A 22,763-nucleotide genomic window follows, 5' to 3' on the forward strand; every position below is an offset into this window, starting at 1 on the left:
GTTGCCTTTGCTGGGGATGCTCAGTATGCAGATGACAGCACCACCGGTTCTTCTAAAAGGGCTTGTTCTGTGCATTATCAGACACAGTATTCAAAACTGGCTTCAGCAACAAAGGATTTTGATTTTTTTCCCCATGTTGTGACTTGTACCCATTTTATCACCATTTGTGTAGCTGATAAATTCAGAGGAGGTTGTGTTGAGCCGAATGTTGTTGTTGTGCATCTGTGAGACCACTAGGAAGTTTTTGGAACAATGCCTGAGTGCTTTTTCCTGATGGGAGGCTGTGGTCAAATATTTAGAGTGTTTCATGGTTTTACATACTGGTCAGAAGTCTCTGAGAGTCAAAACAAAGTCACTGTGTGAGACATTTTAATGTCATTTCCCGATTGATTTCTACCAGTATACTGTGATTAGCTGTTTTATGAAAGGATTTAACAGCTGCAGCTGAAAACAAAAATATTGGAGTACAGAGAACTGGGGAAAAGATCATGATCTCAGAAAAAACAATAAAATGCAGTATGTATATCCTATGAGCTGTATTTTGTAATGAAATGAAATAACACAGCCTTATGTAACTTTTTTTTTATACTTACGAATTGCCATATGACAAACTTCTCTTGATGGTCCTGCAGTCCTGTAAGGTAATTTTTCCCTTGATATTTGGAAAAGGTGGTGATCTTGCAACTACAAAACAGGCAGTTCCATTGAAAAAGTTTCATCTTTTGATATTTTAAGTTGAGGTGGAGTAGTAATTGCTTTTTTATTTTCATCTAGCTAAAATAAAGAGAAGGTAATCACTGCAGAAAAAATACTCCTTATAGTCTCCTCTTTATATAGTGGGATTGAGCTGTACTAGTGACTTTGAAAGATCTTCTCCTGTGGTAGCTGAAAGTGAATCAAACATCTTAGTACAGATTTTGATCCCTCTTGAAACACTGTGAAATGCAGTAACATATTCTGGGATGGATTATCCACAGAGATCAGAGATATGGTAACCCACATTCACATTAAATGTGATCTGTTCACTTCCTTTTTTTTTTTTTTTTTTGTCAAATGAAGGGGGAGAGCCTGTCAAGAATAGAGTAAATTTTGTATGTGTTTGTACTTTGGTGACTTTAGATCTGATTTTGCAGTTTCCACAATAACAGATTATGGGGAGAAACACAATGAAGTATAAGAAGGTGATCATCTTTAGTCTAGAAGCTAGACAGAATCTAGCTTCTTTAGATAGAAGCTGTCTGAAAGCATATCTTAGATCTGTTAATAGAATATGTTTCATTGGTTCTTCCCCCCCCGCCTTTCTTTTATGTTTGCAGTATAAATGTGCCTATATTTTATAACCAGGACTCACCTTATTGTTTATTATTAGCACTAGCAAATGTCTCACATTGTAAGACTTAATTTTCCATTACTTCTAGGAGTTGTTGCATATTTTTTGTTTATTCTGAAAGATGTCTGCATCAGCCTATGTAATTCTATATGAAAAATGCAGCCAGCATTGTTCAGAGGCAGCTAAGCGTGAACTTAGGGGTAAATACTGTTTTGCTATGGTTAAAAAAAAATTGGCAGTAGTTCTCTGAAAAACTCTTATACCCTTATTATTCTGAGTTGGGATCTAAAATCCCTTTGGGGTGTTTTTGCCATCTTCACAAGTATTTGCCCAAATATGACCCGAGTTAGAGGCCAAAAAATGCAGTTTGTACAAGCTCTGTAAAGAGTTTCTAGAGCTCTGGAGGTTAGTATTTGAAGGCTCTGGAAGCTCTGAGCATGCTTCAGCTTGAGCTGTGAAAGATTTTCTGTACAGCTGCAGCTCCTGGCTGCTACAACCAGAATGTGCTTGTAGGATGTGATGAGCCAGGATGGAGATTTACCTCTGTCACTTTTGGTGTGTCAAACGTAGACCTCAGTGGGCAGGTCTGGGGACCTCAGTGCCACACTGCAAAGGCCTTTTGTCTTAGCCTGGACATCGTTTCAATGCTAGGTCTCAAAATATGCTGAACAAGGGAGAGGTGTAGGGATGGAGCAGGACAGAGTAAAAAGAAAAACAAACAAACAAAACCAAAACAAAAAACCTACAGAAAACAAAAAACAACCCAAACAAACAAAAAACCCCAAGTGCTTTATTCAAAGGAGCTACATTAGATAATACAAAGATTACCAGTCAGTGTTTCTCAGTTTTTTGACTTGACTTTTCTGTCTTGTTCTTGTAATTCTTCTTTTGCATGGATAGTACCTACCAGAGATATTATAATATCCAAGAAAAAAGACACCTGCCCAGCAAAACACTTAATCTTTGGAAATTAGGATCTTGTTATTTTGTGGCTTTTGTCAGGCTCTGTCACCAATTTGACCTGCATAGCAGTGGAAGCTTCTCTACACTTGTTCTTCTGAACCTGCTTCCTGACTCTGCTCTTGTATTTCATTCTGCTTACATGGATATATTCCTGTGTGCAGAGGGAAGCTCCTTAGATTCACTGAGGGGAGTAGTCTCCTCTACAGAACAGAAACAGCCCTGGGAATACTCTACATACTCTTTTTCCCGTACCTGTCAAGGGCATGACCTGGCACCCACATCAAAAGACATAGAGGTAGAAGTGAGTGACATTATCTGATTGTGTTGAGTCAGTTTTACCAAATTATGCTAGGAAAACAAAATGTTCCTGCCCTCCATAACTTCTAGAAGAGGCAATTTCTTTGTTATTTAATGTGATTTTAAAGCAGATAGCCTGTGTAAAGTTTGTTTTGCTGCATGTTGCCCAAAGAAGATTCTCTTTGCCTTTGCTTGGTTCTTTGGCACCGGGAAAATCTGTGCACTGGATTTTCCATGCTCCATTCAGTTTATAGGTGCTTTATAGGTTATGTCTTGGTTCCTGTATTACTTTTTTACCCACTGAAACTGGCAGTGTGTCTGGATCTGGTGTTGGCTGGGGTAGCTCTGTGTCTGATCCCTTTTCAAAGAAAGCAGTTCAAGAAATGTTGGACAAAAGTTCTGTCATTGAGAAGTGCATAGTTTGCACTGCTGGTTAGGGATGTTCCAGCATAACAGGCACTTCAGTAATGGGTAACATAGATACAGAAATTAATCTTTGTCCTGTCCTAGAGAAATTACCTGAAAATGGATTTTCTTTTCAGCGAAGCAGGCTTCTGAATATATTGTCTGTTGCAGAGCATAATGTTTGTTATTTTTTTCTGTTAGAAAGTAGAACAGCTTTTAATTGCTATTTCTAGCATTGGAGGTTTCTCACAGGAAGAGAGGAGGCAGTGCATTCTGGGTGCTGGATCCTCTTTTAATTAATTAAAAGGCCAAACTTAGGAATTCAAGGAACACAGAAATATCCCTGATACCAAAGTTACCAGTTGCTTTGGCCCAAGATTGCGTTCTTCCCTGCCAATTGCAAATAACCCAGAAAATTAATGTCTCCCATAAGGAAGCCTGCCCACTGTGGCTGTTTTCAACAATGCCGTAGGTTTCTTCTGCTTCCTTATTCCTCTGTGCTAAATTCAGGGGGTCATATTCCCGCTCATGCAAAGTGTAACTCACAAGTTGAGGCCCGCTAAGCAAGGACTTCCAGCTGTTTCATTCCTATAAGCACATAAATATTTATACCACCCCAGGGTTCCTTTCATGCTGAAAATAAAGGTAGCACTTGTCTGCTGTTAAAATATATTACCCAGGATTATTAATGGCTTACCTCAGTATTAGGAAGATGGATGAGAGGAGTGGAAAACTGGCTGTAATATTGGTTGGAAGATCCACTGAGTCCAGAGAACCTTGCTGTTTACTTGAAATTCCTGCTGGGAACTGACATCGAGGTTGATAGTGCTGTGTTTAGCTATCAAGAGATGATTAATTAAAAGCTGTAATAAATGGGAAATATAGTGGTTGACAGATGCAGAGCTAGCTAAATTTCCTTGTGATGGGTAATGTGCACCATGGATTGATTATAACATCCTAACAGGATATGAATGATGCTTCTGAAGGTACAGAGGAGACAGGGAGAGTGTGCATAAGGCCACATGAAAAGTGAGATGGCAGTTTACCTCTGTGGCATTTTGGTGCTCTACCTCTTCCTGTCCCACCTCAAGTCCAAATGTATTCTGATCAAGGCTGCTGGGAGTAATTTCCTACCCACTACACTGGAGCAAAGTAAATATCAGATAGGCAGTGAGGGGGGCTCAAGGTCCAGGTGCCAGTGTAGCATCACCAACTGGGATTCTGTGGTGGCCTCTGCCCCGATTCCTCTGCCTGGCCATAAAATGGGAGATGGTGATGCTGTGCCTCTGTGCCCCTGTATGGCTGGCACAGGTTGCGAGGGCTGTGTGAAGGTCTGGAAAACTGCTGAAAAGCTTCGTTGTTAATTGGAAGTGTGATGGGAATGTCTCTTGAGTCAGTCTGCTGACTTTCAGGGACTCTGCTAGGGTGCTGCCTTGCCCTTCAGTACACACTGCTGTCACTTGGGGGCCCCTTGAATCCTCCTTCTCATCTGTCACTGGATTTAGACGGAGCATGCTGAGAGCAGCCTGGTTTTCTTCCAGCAGGAATTATTTCATGGACCATTCCAGATTCTGCTAAATGAAGCGTGCCTTGATGTCATTTTAGAGTAATATCTGTATTGGAATCGGAACCTGTGAAAATATGTAGGGCTCGCCTTTGTGCTTTGCTTTGTTCAGGTTAATTGTTGTGGCTTGTATGATTAAAGGGTCTGACTGAACACAAAAATATGTTACATATAAGTGGAGGTTTAATGAAATAGTCATTCTTCTCTTAAAGTGAGATTGCTTTTGATATAAGACAGCAAAATAAAGGAATTCTCTATTCCTCTCCTTTTTTGGTGGAAATATTTATTATAGGTAATGAAAATCCAACTTGAACTCAATTGGCCTTAGTTTTGCCCAATTTTTGTCTTCCCTGATAAAATAGATGGACTTTTCTCTTCCTTGAAATTGCTAAAAGAGGCAAAGACAAGAGGAAGAGCCTTATTAAAATCTTACCATTGGGGTACTTTATGCTGTAAATTTGAAAGCACCTGCTCCAAAGGTTTTTTGAAAATATCTCTGCCTAGTGAGATGCTGAAGGGGAAACACCATCTTCCACACCAAGCATTGTTAATGTTCCTTCAGTATGAGAGAGCTTTCGCCCTCCCAGTGCTCCCTGTTGACTTGCTGCCAGCTGCTCATGTATGTAATGTATATGGGTGTGCTTAAAATCCATTCCCATCTATGAGGAAATGGATGGCTTGTACAAATACAGCACCATACATCACATACATTCTCCATATGTGCTGCAGTTTGGAATGTCAGTGAGCACAGGGAAATGAGGATTGGGGCTATTTTAGAGGATGGAAATGCCAGAGAAGAGACAGAGAAATGGAGCGATTTATTTGTTTGGATAAATCTCCCTTTTACTGAATTGCTTTAATGCTGTGCCTGCTTCTCGTTCTTCCTCTCCTTCTCTTTTGCTGCTTCTTTCATTGCAGTTTATCAAATATGTAGGCAACAAAAAACCAGGGCCAGTGAAATGGAAGATTACAATTATGCATCAGTATTCCTGTAACACGGCTGCTCAGCAATGTCTCCTGGGAGTGTTACAATGAATATCTGACATTAATTGGCTCAGTACCTGTATGTCTGACCTTGCAGAAATTTAATAGATCAATTCTACATGTTCTTCACTGATAAAGAAAACTTCTTCAGGGCAGGGGCTGCATCTTTGGGCATCCTGCACCACACACAACCAGAAGTAGCAGTCAGATTCACTGGGTCTTAGAATAAAAAAATAATAGAAAGAGGAATCGTAAAGTGGTTTCTCTCCCTTGTTTTGCCAAGGTAGCTCTGTTCCTCAGCATTTTTTTACCCATTCGAAGTCCTTTCCACTGCTGGATACTGTACACTTGATACACAAATGCTGTTTTCTCTTCTTTGAGTAGTACACGTATGGCCTTCGTATTTGCATTTGACATACTGAACAATATAACTAAACCAGGTCAGAATAGAGGAACAGCACCTACTGCGATGTCCTTGCATTGAAGCAGCTGCCTCTTTTGTGTCGCTCACTGTGCGGTGACTGAATCTGCGGGAGGATCTCGCAGGGGCTGCGCGCCGCTCTTGGGCGGCCGCCGCGTTTCAATGCGCCCTGCTCAGTCAGCAGGCAGCCCTCATCTCCCGCTCTGCTCAGTCAGCTGCCTCTGCCTGCGCTGGGGATGCGGGCTGCACAGACGGGTGGTGCCCCAGCTCCCTCCTCTGTCAGGGAGCAGGGCGGGAGAAGGTCGGTGTATAAACCGCAGCTTAGCCAGGATTCACACGCGCGGCGGTCACCGGGCTGAACTTTCTGTGGGGGTGTTGGTTTCCCAAGTTAAAAAGTTGTTGAAAAGAAGGGAAATCCGTACACAGAGTATTTTGGGAGATGCTCAGAGGCACACATTTCTTGCTTGCCCCACTGTTTTTATTGCCTTTATTATAGTACAGGGGAGAAGCTTTATAGAAGGTGTATTCTGCCTCTCTATTGCTGGCGTGCTCGGGAGCACTTGCCGCTTTCAGACTATTGTTACCTGTCCTCTGCTTTATTTGACTGTCTGGGAATTAAACAAGCCATCACCTTGGGGACACGGAAACCCTCATATTCAAAGCCCCCCTCGCACTGGCTTCTGTGAATTAAAATCCAACACGCGGAGCCCAGTGCCGCTCACAAAGGGAGCCCGTTCCTCCTCCCTGTCCCGGGGTGCGAAGAGCCCCCTCCCCAGTTTTTGCCTCCCGCATGGCCCGCCCGGGCGGCGGGGTGGCAGCCCCAGCCCCGACCCCGCGGGCACTGACGGCTCTCTCTGTGCTCTCCCCCTGCGCACGAAGGCGGACGATGGAGGCGGCGGCGAGCGGGCGCGGGAGGCGGCCGGCGCGGCGCTGGTGCTGCGGAAGGTGTGGTCACGCAGCCCGGCCCCCGAGCGGCGCGGGAGGTAAGGCTTCCGCGGCTCCGGGCGTGCGGGGCTGGACCGGCCGGGCCGGGCTCGGCGGCAGCGGGCGGGGCGGCGGCCCGCGGCCCCGGCAGGGCGATGGCCCCCGCGGGGGGAGCTTAGGGCCGGGCGGCGGCGCGCAGGGAGCGGGGCGCCATGGGCAGCGGCAGGGTGCGGGTGCCCGAGGCGCTGGCGGGCCGCGGCGGGGAGCGGCCGCTGCCCACCTTCGACGTGCCTTACTTCAAGTACATCGACGAGGAGGACGAGGAGGATGAGTGGAGCAGCCGCTCGCAGTCCTCCACCGAGGATGACTCCGGGGACTCTCTGCTTTCCGACAGATACGTGGTGGTGTCGGGGACGCCGGAGAAGATTTTGGAGCATCTCCTCAGCGACCTGCACCTGGAAGCCGCCCAGGACAAAGAGACGGGTAAGGAGCGATCCTGGCGGGGAGGCGGCGGCGGCCGGGGGTGGGGAGAGGTGCCGGTCCCGGTGTCGGCAGGGCGGCGAGGCGCAGGATCGGTCCCGGGCACCCCTGGCCGAAAGCCGCTGCCAGCCGGGCGTCAGCCGGGGCGATGCGGGGAGGAATCCCCGAGCGTGGCGCGGCAGCGGGAGGTGTCGGAGCGGCCTCGGCCCCGGGGCAGGAGCGCCGGCCGTAGCGGAGCCGCTCGGCAGCAACTTGAAGCGGTTTGCCCTCGGCTCCGGCTGCCGCAGGCTGCGGCGGGCTTTGTACGGCACCGTCTCTCTGCAGGCTGGGCTGCCATCCCTCGTAGCCTGCAGCTGCTCCTCTGCCCATCCGGACGCTTGCAGTGCACCTCACCTCCTGGCCAGCTGCTCGTTTTGCCACCACTTTGGCACGTCTGTTTAATAGAAATGACTTATAAATTTCCTCATAGCCCAGGGCACACCGTATCGCCCAGTTCTCTACTTGTTTGTCTTCAACCAGAGACATTCTAGCCTAGAGCAATTTTATATGAATAGGGCTACTTGACATGCAGTTTAATTTCCAGCTGGATCTCATGGCTATATGCACAGCTTGCTGTCACCAAAAGCTCATGGAATAGTTTATCAGAAGTGCCTGTAACCTGCAATTCATAGATACTTTTAATGGAAGCAGCCAGGTTGGTGAGACTTTTGGAGGTCCTGAATGCTGAAGAGGAGGGTAGGTGGCTGCCAATGGCACTGTCTATCCCCAACAGAGTTAAAATGCATACTCCTGATGCCTGTATATATCTTTCTCTACAGATGAGATTACTGAGAATAAACACACTTTAATCCTTTTAAATGTCTGAAAATATAAATAACATCTGTGATTCCCAGAGGAATGTCTCAGAACAAGTCATTAGTTTAATGTGGGACAATAAGCATATTCCTAGTGCTGATGTGTCGGTGCCCCAAAGAAATACATAGAGGTGTCTGTCAGTGATATTATTACAGTGTTCCTAGTGCTGCTTTTGTCTGCCTTGACATTAATATTTAGTGCAGAGAGAGGCTCTGGCTGTTTCCCTTCTACAGATGCACTAGGCTAGTTATGGGTGTAATTTACTTGAACCAGCTCATAGGCAGTGTAGTGAGGATCCTTCCTTGGCCTTTTGAGGTCAAATATTGGATCCAGAATAAGTTTTCTCATTAATGTTTATCACACACAGATTGGGGAGCTGCCAGTCTTTATAGTCTGCTTCATCTTATTTTAAAAGCTCACAATCTTGCCGGAAAACAATGATACTTTCAGTATTGATATGCATTATATTTTGGTGTTTGTAAATGCAAAGCACTCCTTATGCAAAACCTTAGATGCTGTATACATCCTCCCATGTACTACCTTTTTTTTTAAACCTCTTTGCTCTCTCTCCTTCACATCACAGAGAGGCTGTTCCTAAGCCTGGTCTTTTTGTTGTACTGAGGGACTGGTAAACTGTCCTCAAAGCAAATGTTAAACCACCACTTGCTTGGTTGTTAGCAGATAGTAAAGTATTTAAAGGTTGATTAGCTTCCCCTCACTTCTGCCTTATCCTAACTCCTTTGGAAAGAAATAATTAGACTCTGCCCTGTAGCCAGGGTTAACTGGATCCCAGGGACAGAACAATGTAACTGTGCCTTCGATTTTTTGCCATCACAAAGATGTGTGCTAAACCTTGCCCAGCAGCCCTCCACTCCCTCAAGAGTAGTTCCTCAGATGTCATTTTCTTCTGACTTTATCAATCTGGTAATACAGAACTTCATCAAAATGAAGGACTTCAGGAGTTATGTTTCCCAGTGGTTTGTGAGGGGGATGCCCTGTAATGGTTTTTACCAGCTTGTTTTGCAGACTCAGCTGCCTTTGGCATGAGGGAGTATGGGATGCTAATTGTGCATATGTACAGCTTTGTGTGTGTACCTGAAGGCATCCTTCTGTCGTTTGGGTGCTTGCATTTGCTGGGTTTTGTGGTTTTTTTCTAGTCCCAATCTGGCCCATCTCGATCGAGTTGTAGAGCCCTGCAGGCTTGTGTTTTAGCAGGCATAGCTTCACAGAACATAAAAGAACAATGTTGTTGTACCCAGCTGCTGCTCCTGCTGTCAGTTTGCCAGTTCCAGGATGACTTCCATGGCCTCTTGCTTTCCCTGCAGCCCCCAGTGCTGTTTCCTTATTTGTGTCTGTAGAGAACATGAGAAAGGGCTGTTCTTACATTTGCTGGTGCACAGGGGGCTGTTGTTCTGTTTGACCCTTTGCACTGCTTCCCAAGGAGGGATGCTCTGCATGTTTTCATTCCCATCCTTCGTACACTAGATCATAACTGCAGCCGTCTATGGCTGTTAACAAAACAATCCTCTATCCTGGGCTGGCGTGGTCGTGGAACGCTGCCCTTTGTAAATGCCGGCATGGCTGAATGATGTGCCATGGATTGCTCCCAGCCAACCTCCATTTTCTAGCCCAAGCCAGCAGACACCACTTGCACCTGAGAGCATAAAGCAGGTTTTGAGGCTGGTCTGGAACAAATTTTACTGGTGTCCAGCACAGTCTCCAAGGCTTCCTTCAGCTGCGGCTAAACCTGCAGCAAGACTCCTTAAGCACTCGGCTTAATAAACTCTGCTATAATAAACAGGTAGGACCCAACCTGAAGAGTTATCCCAGTGGCATAACAGAGCACTGTTAGCAGCTGAGAACACCCAAAGAGGACACTGCAATCTGCAAAGCTAGCCTAGTCTGTTGCTCTGGTGACTTCCATAGGCAGGGTGTCTGGAAAGCCTGAGGTTTCCAAGACTCTTTAGGCTTAATTTACTTAGTAATTGTGTGATGACTGAGGGATTTTTTGTGATGACTCTGTCAGGGAGTATATTCGAGTTCTTGGGACATCACCCTTAGTTTGGGCTTGCCATTAACAAAGGCTTGCCAGCCTTCCATCTATCTCAAAGGGAGGAAGTTTTCATCTCACTGAGGTACTATAATCTGTAAAGTGCCAACCCCCAAGAAGACTGTTCTTCTTTCCTACCATGGGATGGATGGAATTTTTAAATTTCTGTAGCAAACAACTTTTCTGAGTCATCTCTAAGGTGGTTGGAATCACTGGGGAATGTCTGCTGAGTGTGCATTTTAGAGTGTAATTTGAGGTTTTAAGACCTGAATAGAGAGATACACTTCAAATATGTCGGTGTGTAGATGGAAGATGCAAGACACACCTCCTGGGCTAATCCTCTTCAAGGGTGGGGATTTGAACAAGTCATCTCCAAGAGGCCAAGTCTTACCATCTCAGGATCTCTAATCCCTTCCCATTGACTACACCATTTATTTCGGAATCATTGTTCTTTTATGTAAAATCTTTATTTCTTGGATGTTAGCAGCATTTCCTTCTCTAGATATTATCCTGATGTCATCTTTGGAGTTTCCTCCAGCTGGTCTCTGTTCAAACATACTGTCTTGCTTTGTGGTGGTTACATTCAACATTTGGGAGCCTCTGGGATGTTGTAGCGATCATCACATCCACTGCTACTACTCCAGGCCTGCCTGGATCACTCAGAGCATTTCTTTCAGTCCATTGAGTCACTTCTCTCAGGCAGTTTAAGCAGAACATTGCTGAAGTAGAACATAATCTCCCCCATTGCATCTGCTGACACCACAGCTTTTACCTCCCTACTATGGGATTCATTTTCAGGAATGAATAGAGAAGAGATTAATTTGTGAAGGTCTTTGAGAGCAAGGGGCAGTGGGAAAGTGTGATCTGGAGAAAGGAAATAAATGTGGAATGGTATAGCTAGAACAACACGGTGGTGTCGGTATTAACAGATGCATTTTGTAGTGGACTGGGTGAAAGGGATTGTGACAAGATGGGGGCATGACAGTTTTATTAGGCTATTGCAGAAGTTGGGATGGCAGATGATGGAGGGCCTGGAGAAAGATTAAAGGGCCAGAAAAAGAGGATGAGTCCTCATGACATAGCTAAAAGAGAGGCAGAAAAGTGTAAGTATGGTCTGGATTTCTTTGCAGTAGAAACAAAAAGGAATAATGACCTTTGTGTCATGCTATGTCACCTTATCTGGGACAGTGCATGATCCTTGGATTAGTGGGAACTCTCCCTTGTCTTTATCTCTGTCATACAGAGACAGTTTTACCTTTAGGATTGTGACATAGCACCTCAGAGGGGCCTTCAGACCATGTCTATTTGTCCTAGAAGTCCCGTGTAGTAAGAGCTACTTTTGTTTAACACATTCTGTTTCTACACTGCACCCATGCCGCTGCTGTGCTGTTGGGCAGTGGCACCCTCTGCAGAACTGGACGTGACCTTGGAGGAGAATGGTACTATCTTGCATGAACTGGCTGTAGTCAGCTGCTGAATGAAGTTGTGAAAAAGGGATACAGCTCTGCCTTTTCTAGATTGTGTTTTGTTTAATATTCCAAGGAAAAAAGGTCTGGTTGCTTTTTGATATTTTTTTCTTAGTTATGAAGGATGTTATTAGGTGTTTTGCTCACTTTGCTTTTCACTGATGATTAAAAGGTGTTGAAAAATGTACTCCTGTGATAGCCACACAGTCACTGTAAGTGTGTCTGATGCATGTGGACTGATGTCAACAAGAATAAATATTTGCCCAACACTTTGTGATCCTACCTTCCAGGTTTTAGTATGGAGAAAATAAATGCCTGCTAACCCTTCCTCTTAACAGTCCTTTATAATGAAATGTTGTCAGTCATATTTTGAGGGATTTTGTAAACTTTTCCCTGATGTTTAGGAAGATTTGGTAAAATAAGTGGGCTAAATGCTTATTACTGCCATGCCCATAGGAGAGGAATAAGAGTTTAGCAGATCACATCAGTGTAAGACTAACAGAAAAGTTAAAAAATACTAATATGTATCAGTGTTCAATATGAGAGAACCTGGGGAGGCTCTTGCAGATGACCATTGCTTCATGCAGTGTGAGTCTAAGCTATCTCTAAATTAGACTGTCAGTAGAAGTAGGTTTAGAATAAATCAATAAAATGAATAGTAACAAATCACCAGGATCAGATGTTACTCCCCAAAGACTTCTAAAGGAACTCTGATATGAAATTGCTGAACTCCTAACAGTGGTGTGTAATCTATCATATAAAGCAGCTTGAGTGGCAGAGGAAGGTGGAAAATGTGATACCAATTAAAAGAAATGGTTCTATTTGGGGAATATCTAAGTAATAAGGTTGCCATTTTATCAATACATTATTCTAGCATAAACTGTTGTTGTAGTTGAAAGAAGCACCTCAGCCTTTCCCTGCCACTCCTGCCACTGGTGCCTCTGTGATTCTACAGTCTGTCGTGTGATTCTGTAGCACACCAAAGCAGGGAGCTGGTCCTGCTTGATACTAACCTAGGAAATACTAAATGATTAGTTTTAAGATGGATAAGTATCTTGATCCACTTAATCTGTCAGTGACACAAAGTTTGCCCCCCTGACACAGGGAGCGAGAGATGTGCAGGTGAGGACAGCAGGAGAGAAGGACTGGTGTCTTTAGCAGCTCGACTTGCTTGCAGGAATATGATTAGATACAAAATTTCAGCATGAAGTTATGAATTTGTGCTGGGAAATTGGGTGGGAGTACAGTACACGCAGAAGGAAGAAGTGCATATGGAAATATACTGAGAAGCAGGAAATGTGGGGACTGCTTTTTGCAGACAGTTCAGATCTTGTGTATCCTGTAGAGCTGGTAAAGGTCTGAAAGAGTATGAGGATATGATCTGGTGTGCCTGTATCTTATATTCATATTTTCAAAATGCTTTCGATAGAGTCCCTTGCCAAAAATCCTGAAAGAAATTTAAAGATTGTTTTGATCAGGAAGGAGATGCTTTTCAGACTGATGATTACTTAAAGAGAGAAAAATGAAAGGTAGGAATAAATTGTCTGTGTTTAAAATGGAGGGAATTCACCATTGAAGACTGGGTGCTGCTGAGTGTAGGATGAAATCTGAGGTAACAGCATGTGCTGGTATTATTAAATGATTGAGGGTCTCCCAGTAAATAAAGCCATAGTTTCACCTTTGGCGGCCATGCAAAATTATGTTCATGTACACCCTATTATTCCCACATCTGACTGCCTGTTTGAGCTGCTGTGCTACATCAGGAAGCCAATCCAACTCAGAATTAGTCTCATGAAAGTAATAAGAATGGGGCAGTGTAGAACTGGGAAAATAAGTTGGGAACAGGCCCCTCAAACCAGCCCTATGGCTGCAGAAAGATGAAAGGAATAAAAATCTATGTGACTGCAGGATAAAATTGCACATGGGATCCAAGTTTGAAAAATGCAAAGTAATGTGTTTTTCTACCATGAAGAAGAGGAAATTCTTATTATACATATTCAGCAGGGTGCTGACTTGACTATTATCATGCAGAAAATAGGTCTATGGAGGTAGTGTGGAAAGTTCGTGGAAATTTTTGATCAGCATTGGTCCAAAAGGCGAGTGGTATTTAGGCTAATTAGGATAAAAGCCAGGCAAGAGCTGTAGTTATACCATTGTGGAAATGTGAAATATGGAATGTATAATATGATTCCTCTTCTCCCCCAGCTCAGGTTGAAAAGGAAGTAAAGGGCAGCAGGAGTGATTAGAATTATAGATTAAATACATCTGTGAATAAATAATCTAGGTCTGGTCATTGTAGGAAGGCAACTGAGAAGTAGTTTTCCAGTATAATGCACAGCTAAACTGTGAAATTTGTTGTTGTGAGTATTCTGTGGAAACGAAAACTTGGAAGGGTTTAAAAACAAACTAGGCAAAATCCAGCAAAAGCTCCATTACTGTGGTGATGTCAATACAACTTCCAATTTGGAAAGTCTACAGTGCCTGATGCTGGAAGATAGGAGGGTTTGTCTGATACAGATAACTCTGTATTTATCTTTTTCTGAGCTATTTTTTCTTCTGTTGGGCATCTTCTGTCAAAGACCTGGTTCTTTTTATGGGGATCTTTGACCTGACCCAGTGTATTACATGCAGCATGTTGCAGAATTAATTGGAATCTAAGATTATAATAAGATAGGTAGGAAAACTTGAGTGAGCTGGCAGCAGAGTAGGAGTCATTTTCTGCTGAATGGCTTTGCAGATGGCATGGTGGAACCTGAAGCTGGAACAAGCGAAGCAGGAGCTTTGGGGATAGCATGAAGTTGGGACCAAGTCTGCCAGCAGTGACACTGGCTTCTCAAATGGGAAGGTCTGACATCCTCTAACATCCACCTGCACTTTGCCATGCTACCTCATCTCCTCCTCTTGGCTTGATCTTGTGCCAAGTAGACTTAGGTATCTTCATAGGATTTTTTTTTTCCTTTGACAGGATTATTTTCTGTCACAGTAGTGAGCTGAATCAGCTTGCAGAAGGAGCAGCATGTCTGGGATTCACTGCAGACAGACAGTGTGTGACATGCTGCGGTGCCAAGATAATGGGAAATGCCAATGAGGGGAATATGTCTAAGATGCTCTCTTGTGTCAGGAGCTCAGACAGTTGTTTTTTTTTTTTTTGAGAAATGAGGACATGGAGCCTGAAAAGGATTTATTTGCACTTGGGCACTAAAACTTGTTTGGGCAAACTTTTGGAAAGGCAGAGTCTGGGAATGCTGTTCCTGAATTGTCCCACCATTGTATCCAATGACTGGGAAAGCAGAGTCAACATGGGGAATGATAAACACTCTTGTTCTTGATCAGGACTCTCTCTGTTGATACAGGTGGTATTTTTTCAGTTCATCAACCGCAAATACTTTTATGCTGTGGGTACACTTAGCAAGTTAGACCCTTTTAGGGGGAGAAAGTAACTGAGGTAGCCAGCAGAAAAACACATGGCTTTGGTGTGCTCAGGAGCACCGAGGCACTTTGTGCACTACAGGCACCTAAATATATTATTTTTGTACTCAATGCAAGAATACCCAGTAGAGCCCCAAGTGTTTAATGTTCTGTGTTTGAGAACATTTGCAGAAAGAAATTTGCAGAAGAAAAAGCTACTCATTCTATATGACAGCCAATGGGATCATAGTGTTCTCCGTTTCTCTGTCTTCCCTGTAATTCAATGATTCATTATTGCCAATTGTCACTTTTTGCTATGTGAGAAAGTGATAAGGAGCTGTCATGAAAGCCTAGTGTGAAACCATTTATTATGAAGATGTGCATTGTAGACAGTATCAGGGTTTTTGATGATCTTAGTTGTTTAAGCAGAAAAGAATTGGGAAGTGTAGGTCTATCAGGAGAATATTTTTAGGGGGAAAATAATTTTCTTTTAACAGTGGGAAAGGCTTTTAAGTCAGAAAAGGCAGAAAACGTTCATTTGTTGTATTAAAAAATAAGCTTGGGTAATAAAAGCATATTGATGGAGTGCCTGGAAGATAGGATGTTGTGGCACTGGGAACTTGGTAAGGTTGCTGGAAATATAACCCTAAAGACGTTTAATCAGTTATTTGTAACATCCCTTTTGCCCTCATAACATTGGAAGTCTAGGTATTATAACTGTCAAATCAGTGGAGTAAGTGTTTCAGATATATGAAATGATATATCTTTATATATATATAAATAACCAGATGCATTAAGTAGCTGAGATCATAAAAAGACATGTTTGTATATTTGAAAAGTGTTTCTACAGAACTTTTTCCAGAATGATGCTTTTGATAGATTCTTAATTGTCTGGTGGTGCTAAGCCAAGAAGTGTATGGAAGGGATAAAAATTATTGGAAGACTTTATAAAAATTCCTGTATTTTAGTGGTAAAAAGAATAGCAGATGTTGCTTCTTAGTTTCTACCTTAGGCTGAATCCTTTTCTAACCACTCAAGTGTGGCTGGTCAGTGTCCAATGTAGCAGAAATAACTCGTGTTCCCAGGTCAGAAGGTTCGGACTGAGGACCATGAAGGGAAAACTGAGTCACTGCACAGGGTCATGCCAAAGAAATCTCTCTCATCAAGAGATCTTTCACCTTAGATATACGCCAAGCACTTAGGTTGATTCCCTGTCTGGCTCAAATGTTATACAGGATGTCAGGTCAGTTCCACAGCTGCAGGTCTGGAGATAAAGCAGGCCAGGTACCTTCTGTTGCAGCTAGTGTCATACTGCCTCTAGTGAGCCATAAGAACACCAAAACCAAAACAAGTCAACATCAGCTTAGCGAAAAATCGTAGCCAAATTCTGAAATGAATCTAAACTGTGGTAGCACTTACTGACTTCTGTCTACTAGACATCCACTTCCCTTCAGAAGTTTGATCAAACCACATGATGGGAGAGGATGACCTCTATTGCAGAGATAACACAGCTTTCTAGATCCTCTCAGCCCCCAGATACAGCCCTGCTTCATATTTTCCCAGAATGTGGCTCACTGAAGCTGACTAGAAAACATGTACAATTATCTAAAAAGTGCTGTTTCTAGTGGATGAAAAATGGAACCTGATTTTTAAGAGAGTAGCGTAAGAGGAATAGCAACAGATGGAGTGTGGGCTGGCAGGTCAGTTAGCTGTGAGAGTAGGAACTGGAAGTGTAAAAATGAAATATCAATGTTGCTGCTTCTTATAAAGTGTCCATACATCCTGTTCCTTCAGCAGGAGCCGCAGACCACCTTGTCCTTCAGGAACCCCAAGGATGGGGCCCTTCACCACAGGTCCCCCATTTATCGTTGTCACTGCTCAGTTTCACTCCTTCCTTCTTAAGGCCTTTTACTATCAACCCCTGATCTGCAAGCTGTTGAAAAGCTGGGCACTCTCATCCAGGTGCTCTTCTTGGATCACACTGAGGTTCCCCAGCTGCTGACCTGAGTAACTGTTTGTACACTAATGGCTCCCGTGTTGCTATTAGCACTTACTGCCATGAATGTTGAGTTGGAACCTTCTTCTCAGGATCCAGCAAAGCATTCCTTCCTGAAAGCAGAATCTGTAATGATATAAAACTCAGAGATGGTGCTCTGAAACTCAGATTTTTAAATTTTTTTTTGAAAAAAGTTTTTATGGAATGAGAGAATTTTGTTTGTAAGAATGCTGAAAAGATAAAACTATTATCTTGATGTGCTTGCTGTATCTCTGAGTCCAGGAATACAGTTCATGCACTGTCCTCAGAGTTTGAATTCCAGTGTTTCCAGTGCTCCAAGTTGCTATAATACAATGCTTTTCTTGTGAGATTAACATTTTCTGAGGAACATAAAGAGCTCCTTCATTCCCCGCCCACAGGGTGGAAGGATGGATTCACTGCAGACCTGTGCTTTGAGGTTGTGTATTAAGAATCTGAAAGAAATCTGTTCTTCAAAGCGGCTTTTTTCCCTCTTGTGAACTAAATTTACTCTCATGCTGTTAATTCCTCCTTCCCCCGCAATCCTTCTCAACATGCCCTGAGTTCAAACAGTTTCACAGTACTATGGAAGCAGCAGCCTTGGTCTTTTTGTGAGCAAGAGTGGGACTGGTTTTGACTATAGCCAAACTACAATTATTACTTTACTAAGCTCTCTGCCATGCTCCCTGTTACTGCCGTTCGGTGATGCTTGGTTGTGCAGTGTACTGATGCAGTCCTTTTCTTTCCCACTTTACTGCTTTCTGTAAATCCCTGGGCTCAGAGGTCACCCGGGGAGATTAAGAACAAAAAGCCACAACCCAAGACCTATTTGTGAACCATTAATTGGTATAGATTTCTGCCTATTTCCCAATGGGCTTTTTGTGGGCTCTTAAGACCTCCCTTAATAGCTGGGCACCCTGGGCTGCATTACAGACTCTGCTTGCTGTGTAGCTGAATAAACACAATTGCTTGAGAAAGTCTGGGGTGTTGGCAAACTGGAGCCAGCACACTCTGGATTGCCAGGTGCAGCAGAGCCACGTTCTTGCCCTGCCCTAACAGCGGCTCCTGCCTTCGCTAGCATGTTCTAGGAAAAGGGAGGGATGTTGCAGGGAAAGGGAGAAAAAGAGCAGATGAGACAGCAGCTGCTAAAGGCCAAATTTGCTGTGTGCTGGAGGAGGTCGGCAGGGTGTTCTGCTGTGGTTTGTTGTGATGTTTTGCTAGGTTTTGATTTTAGTGGGCAAGGGAGAAGATTGGCTGTTGGGTGTAGAAATAAATGGCTGTAGTAGGAATACTTTTGTGAGAGAGGAGGGGCCTGTCTAAAAAGGAGATAATGGAGCAGAATGCACTGAGCATAAATTCAGAAGCTTTGTGCCTTAACTGCAAATGGTAAGCTCATAATGCAAGCTTTAAATTGCTGTTGCTTTTTTAAAGGGAAAGGTTTGATCCAGTTTGGTATTACTTGGGGTGTATAACACCTTTTACAAGAGTCTGTGTAGCTGGCACTGAAGACAGTCCTGCTTTTTTTTTTTTTTTTTGAAGAGTCAATTTTGATCCTTTCACAGATTGAAATAGGAGTAGAATTACAGCACTTTGACAGCCAAAGGTTTTTCATGAGATGTCAGTTACCTTCATAGCTGGCACTGACAGAAAGAGCTTTAGAGAATAGCATCAGTTACTGCAATAAAACACATTACTTGTCCCATCTTTTAGACAAGGTGAAAAATACCGATGTGAGCTGTAGCTGTAGCTGTGGCAGCGGCTCACACCGCTATCTCCCAAGCCAGGCTGAGATGATGAGATGACCTTGTCTTAGTTCAGCAAAGCTTGTGAGATCCTTCTAAAACCAAGATCATATTCTCTCTGACGTGAAAATATGTTGGCTGCAAAGACACTGAGTGCAAAAACGTTTTGGGGTTAGGGTTTGGGGAAAATAGATGAATGTAAATAAAGTGGCAGCATTGATAGGTCCAATTTTGGTGGAAGCTATTAATAAAAAACTTTGATTTTCTTGCGATGGCATTTGGCATGAATTGTGATTTTATTTCTTTGCTTGAACTTGACTTTTGATGGAGATATAAATTGCCAGAATGAGAGATGTAATCATGAAGAAATCATGCTGTCTGACTTGGGACAGCTGGAAGTTTTTATACCTCACATTTTATTGCTTTTCAGTTTCTTTCCTTTTTTCATTTTTCTACACCATGCATCCTTCTCCTGCCATTATCCCTCCTCGTCTCACTGCCCAAAATGCTCTGCCAATTCCACAAGCAGCCCTTCTTTAGCTCTCTTCACATCCCCTTCTTGGAATTTAGGGCTGGTTGACCTCTCTCTAGGAGCCACTGCAGTTAAAACCAGAAAGCCAGATCCTGGTTTTGTTCTTTCCCAGCCATGAATTCAGAGCCTTGGCATCAATACAATAATGAAACCCTTGTTGGATTTCATTCCCTGCCCCATAGGAGCCTTGTCCATGGGATTTTGTTTGCTGATACTGTTAGTAACATCATGGGGGATGCACAGCCACAAGCTGGAAGCAAACAAAAGACAGAGAAAAACAACCACAAACAAATAGCATTTGTCAGATCCCCATTGTCAAAGGGTTTTCATTCAAAGCCTTAAAGCAGTAGTGGCCATGTAGCATTGCCCCAAAGAGTGAAAACCACCAAGAACGGGCAAATGCAAACATTTTGCCTGTTAAGATGACTACAGCTTCTCTCTTACTGTCTGTAGATGTTAACTGTCTCTGGCTGTAAAGTTTAACTCTGTAACAAGCAGGTGGAAAATTTCCATCCTGGTACATGCCACCAAGCAGTGGCAGGGAGGCTACAAGAGGATGATTTAGCGATTTACCACAAACATATATCCCACCTTCCAGCAGGCAAAACACCTCCTCACTGCCACTTCAGCTATGCAGAAATTGAACAAAGAGACTGTGTGGGGGCAGCCAGGGGTTCTTAGGATGGACAAACAGGCCCAGACCTCTGGCCTGGTGGAGCCCAGCCTGTTGTGAGGAGGCAGCCCTGGACATGCTGCAGGCCTGTCCCCTGGATGTCCCTGGAGCAGGGCCAGGGATCAAAGGGACACTGTCTATTCCCTCCTTGCTCTCCTTGCACACTGTAGGGCTCCTAGGCCACAGCAGCTTGCAAACACCCTGGAGGCTCCATCACTGCAGGGGCTGCTGATGGCACAGAGCCCTTCCCCAGGGCAGTGTGACACCCTGGGGAGCCACTGCCTTCACGGGAGCTCTGAGGTTTGCTTGGGGCAGAAGCCTCAAAGCACACACAAGGAGATTTTGGGATGTGATCAGTTGGGAAACCTGGGCATGTTGGACAAGCTAAGTCTAAACCTGTAGGCAGGGGAAGGTCTCTGCCAGCTGAAACTGGGCTTCTCCCATTGCAAAGAAGGCATTTTCCTGAGGTGTGTGTAGTATTGAGGCTTGAAGGAAATTTTGTTAGAGTCTCCAGTATGATGGCCCATCTCTCCAGGCAAATATGTCATGGGCTGCTTGTGCAGCTTATGTAAATACTTTGAACAGGTTTTTTTCTTTGATGTGCGAATACAGATCCTGTTATTGTTAATGAGAATCTAATCTCCCTTCTGGGGTGAGGGTTTTGACATGCAAATGGGCCATAGGACATTTCATGTTACATCATAGTTTAACGGATAGGAAATTTGTTCAGGGAGCCAAGGTTAGTAAGATGTAATTTGGGAAGTTACAACTATCATCTTGATTACAAAGAACAATAAATATTTGATAACAGTTTTCTGAAAGCATCTGGAAAACATGAAAATGCCATCAGCTTTGCAAGAAACTGCTGTACTGGGTTTTCTTGACAAATGGAGAGGATTCAGATCTTTCTGGAGCTTGTGGTCATGTAGGTCTGGAATGAGGGGGTTTACAGCAAAGGGTAGGAGCAGTTGCCCAAATTGCTGGTATCTGTAGTGTTTGGAAGAAAGTCAGCTCCTCTTCTGATCACCTGTGACTTAGGGGAGTCCTGGGTGTGCATTAGGGCAGAGAGACCAGGAAAGTCTGTCATTAGACCATACACAAACTCCTCTGAGGTGAATGTCAGAGTTTTGTGTCCCTGTACTGCAGAGAATGTCAGCTCTGTACAATCAAGCTTCAAATGGAACAAAATTTTCAAATGGAAAGTGAATGCACCACTTCCTCTGCTAATCTGTGAATCCAGATATTCACAGCATTTGTCTTGACTATTCATGATCTATTTACCTTTTAAAATTCAGACATAGCCATGTGTGTGATGATTTATTCCTCCTTGTAATTGGATACAGTGATTAAATGAGCTTGCATATTATAGTTCGTTGTCCTTCTGGGATGTGGGCTACTGTTTCTTCAGAACAGCAGCTCCCAATGGAATTAATTCCAGCTCCTGTGTGTTTGCTGTAATCAGTGATGTGTTTCTAGAAACTGGTATGGAGAACCACTTTTAAATATATGTTCTTATATATGAAGTATTCATCTAGCTGAAGAGTGGTATGTAATCCTCAGAGTCTTCCTTTAAGATGCTTTGCTACCTTCTCTGACAGGCTGTTTAGGAACAATAAATACACGCTCACTATTTTGTAACCTGAAAGAGATTGTAGAAAGGGTTACACCTACCAGAAGTGTTTACCAGGCTGCAGCCATGGACAAGTGATTGCAGTCTGAGACTGTCATCACATAATTGATGATTTCCCCTGGGCTAAGCAGTGGTGATATAGAAAGCATACTGCTTCTTAGCAAGAAAAAAAAAAATTATAATTGCCTTTAATGACTAAATGAATAAGCAAATCAATTTAATTTAAAAAAAAGGAGAAATTATGCTGTTAGCCTATTTAATTTGGAGAGGGTTTGAAAAACTGATAGGCAAAGGCAATTTGCAGTGAGATCTCACCGTCTGACTCACCTTTCATGATGTTAGCCAAAAGCATTGGTGTTGTCTGCATGGAACAGTGGTTGTGTACTCAGCCTTTGCAGGTACCTCCCCCCTCTCCTGAGCCCATATCTGCCTCCTTTTCTCTATACACTGGCAAAATAAACCACATTTTATGAAAACTGCTCTTTTAGGCCATAAGTGAAATGTTTCAATAGTGTGGCCTAAAAGAGCCATAGAAATGAAAGATGGCAGTGAGCACTAGTCACAGCCAGGTGCTGTAGAGGTGAAACATGGTCACAGAGCAGATGATCCAACAGGCACTGTTTAATACAGTGGTTATCTGTTATCTGTTGGTGATTTTTACCTTTCTCCTTAATGTTGCATCAGATTTGTGTGTGCTTGTGCAGAAAGGTGGGGTTTACCTGTCAGCCAAGGAGACTCCTTTGTGCCCTGTGAAGTCCAGGAGACAGCTGGCTGTCTTGATGAAGGACTAAAAATTGAGCACTTTTCATGAAATACAGAATGCATCTCCTGCATTAGATGCTTTCTAGTGCGTGCATGAAAAACACAGTATCTCATAAGACCTGGAAAAGAAAGATGACAAAGGGAGAAAGCTGGACTATACCAGTCCAAAGTTTTACCTATCTGAGAGCTGTTTTGCATCTATTTCTTTTTTGTGAATGAATCAATAAATAACACTAAAAATCTGAAATGATGGCAAAAGTGGA

General features: G+C 43.5%; 1 protein-coding gene across 2 annotated transcripts in view; it reads left to right on the forward strand.

Annotated features, from left to right (window-relative positions):
- The window catches only part of RAPGEF5 (Rap guanine nucleotide exchange factor 5), a 159,479-nt gene that overhangs the window by 87,132 nt on the left and 49,584 nt on the right, over positions 1 to 22,763 (forward strand). For both annotated transcript variants that reach the window (XM_063410746.1, XM_063410751.1), the window contains exons 10-11: positions 6,844 to 6,947; positions 7,283 to 7,371. In XM_063410746.1, the coding sequence (XP_063266816.1) occupies positions 6,844 to 6,947; positions 7,283 to 7,371 (193 nt within the window). The remainder of the gene's footprint in view (positions 1 to 6,843; positions 6,948 to 7,282; positions 7,372 to 22,763) is intronic.

Source organism: Prinia subflava, chromosome 1 (assembly GCF_021018805.1).
Source record: "Prinia subflava isolate CZ2003 ecotype Zambia chromosome 1, Cam_Psub_1.2, whole genome shotgun sequence".
NCBI classification, from domain to species: Eukaryota; Metazoa; Chordata; class Aves; order Passeriformes; family Cisticolidae; genus Prinia; species Prinia subflava.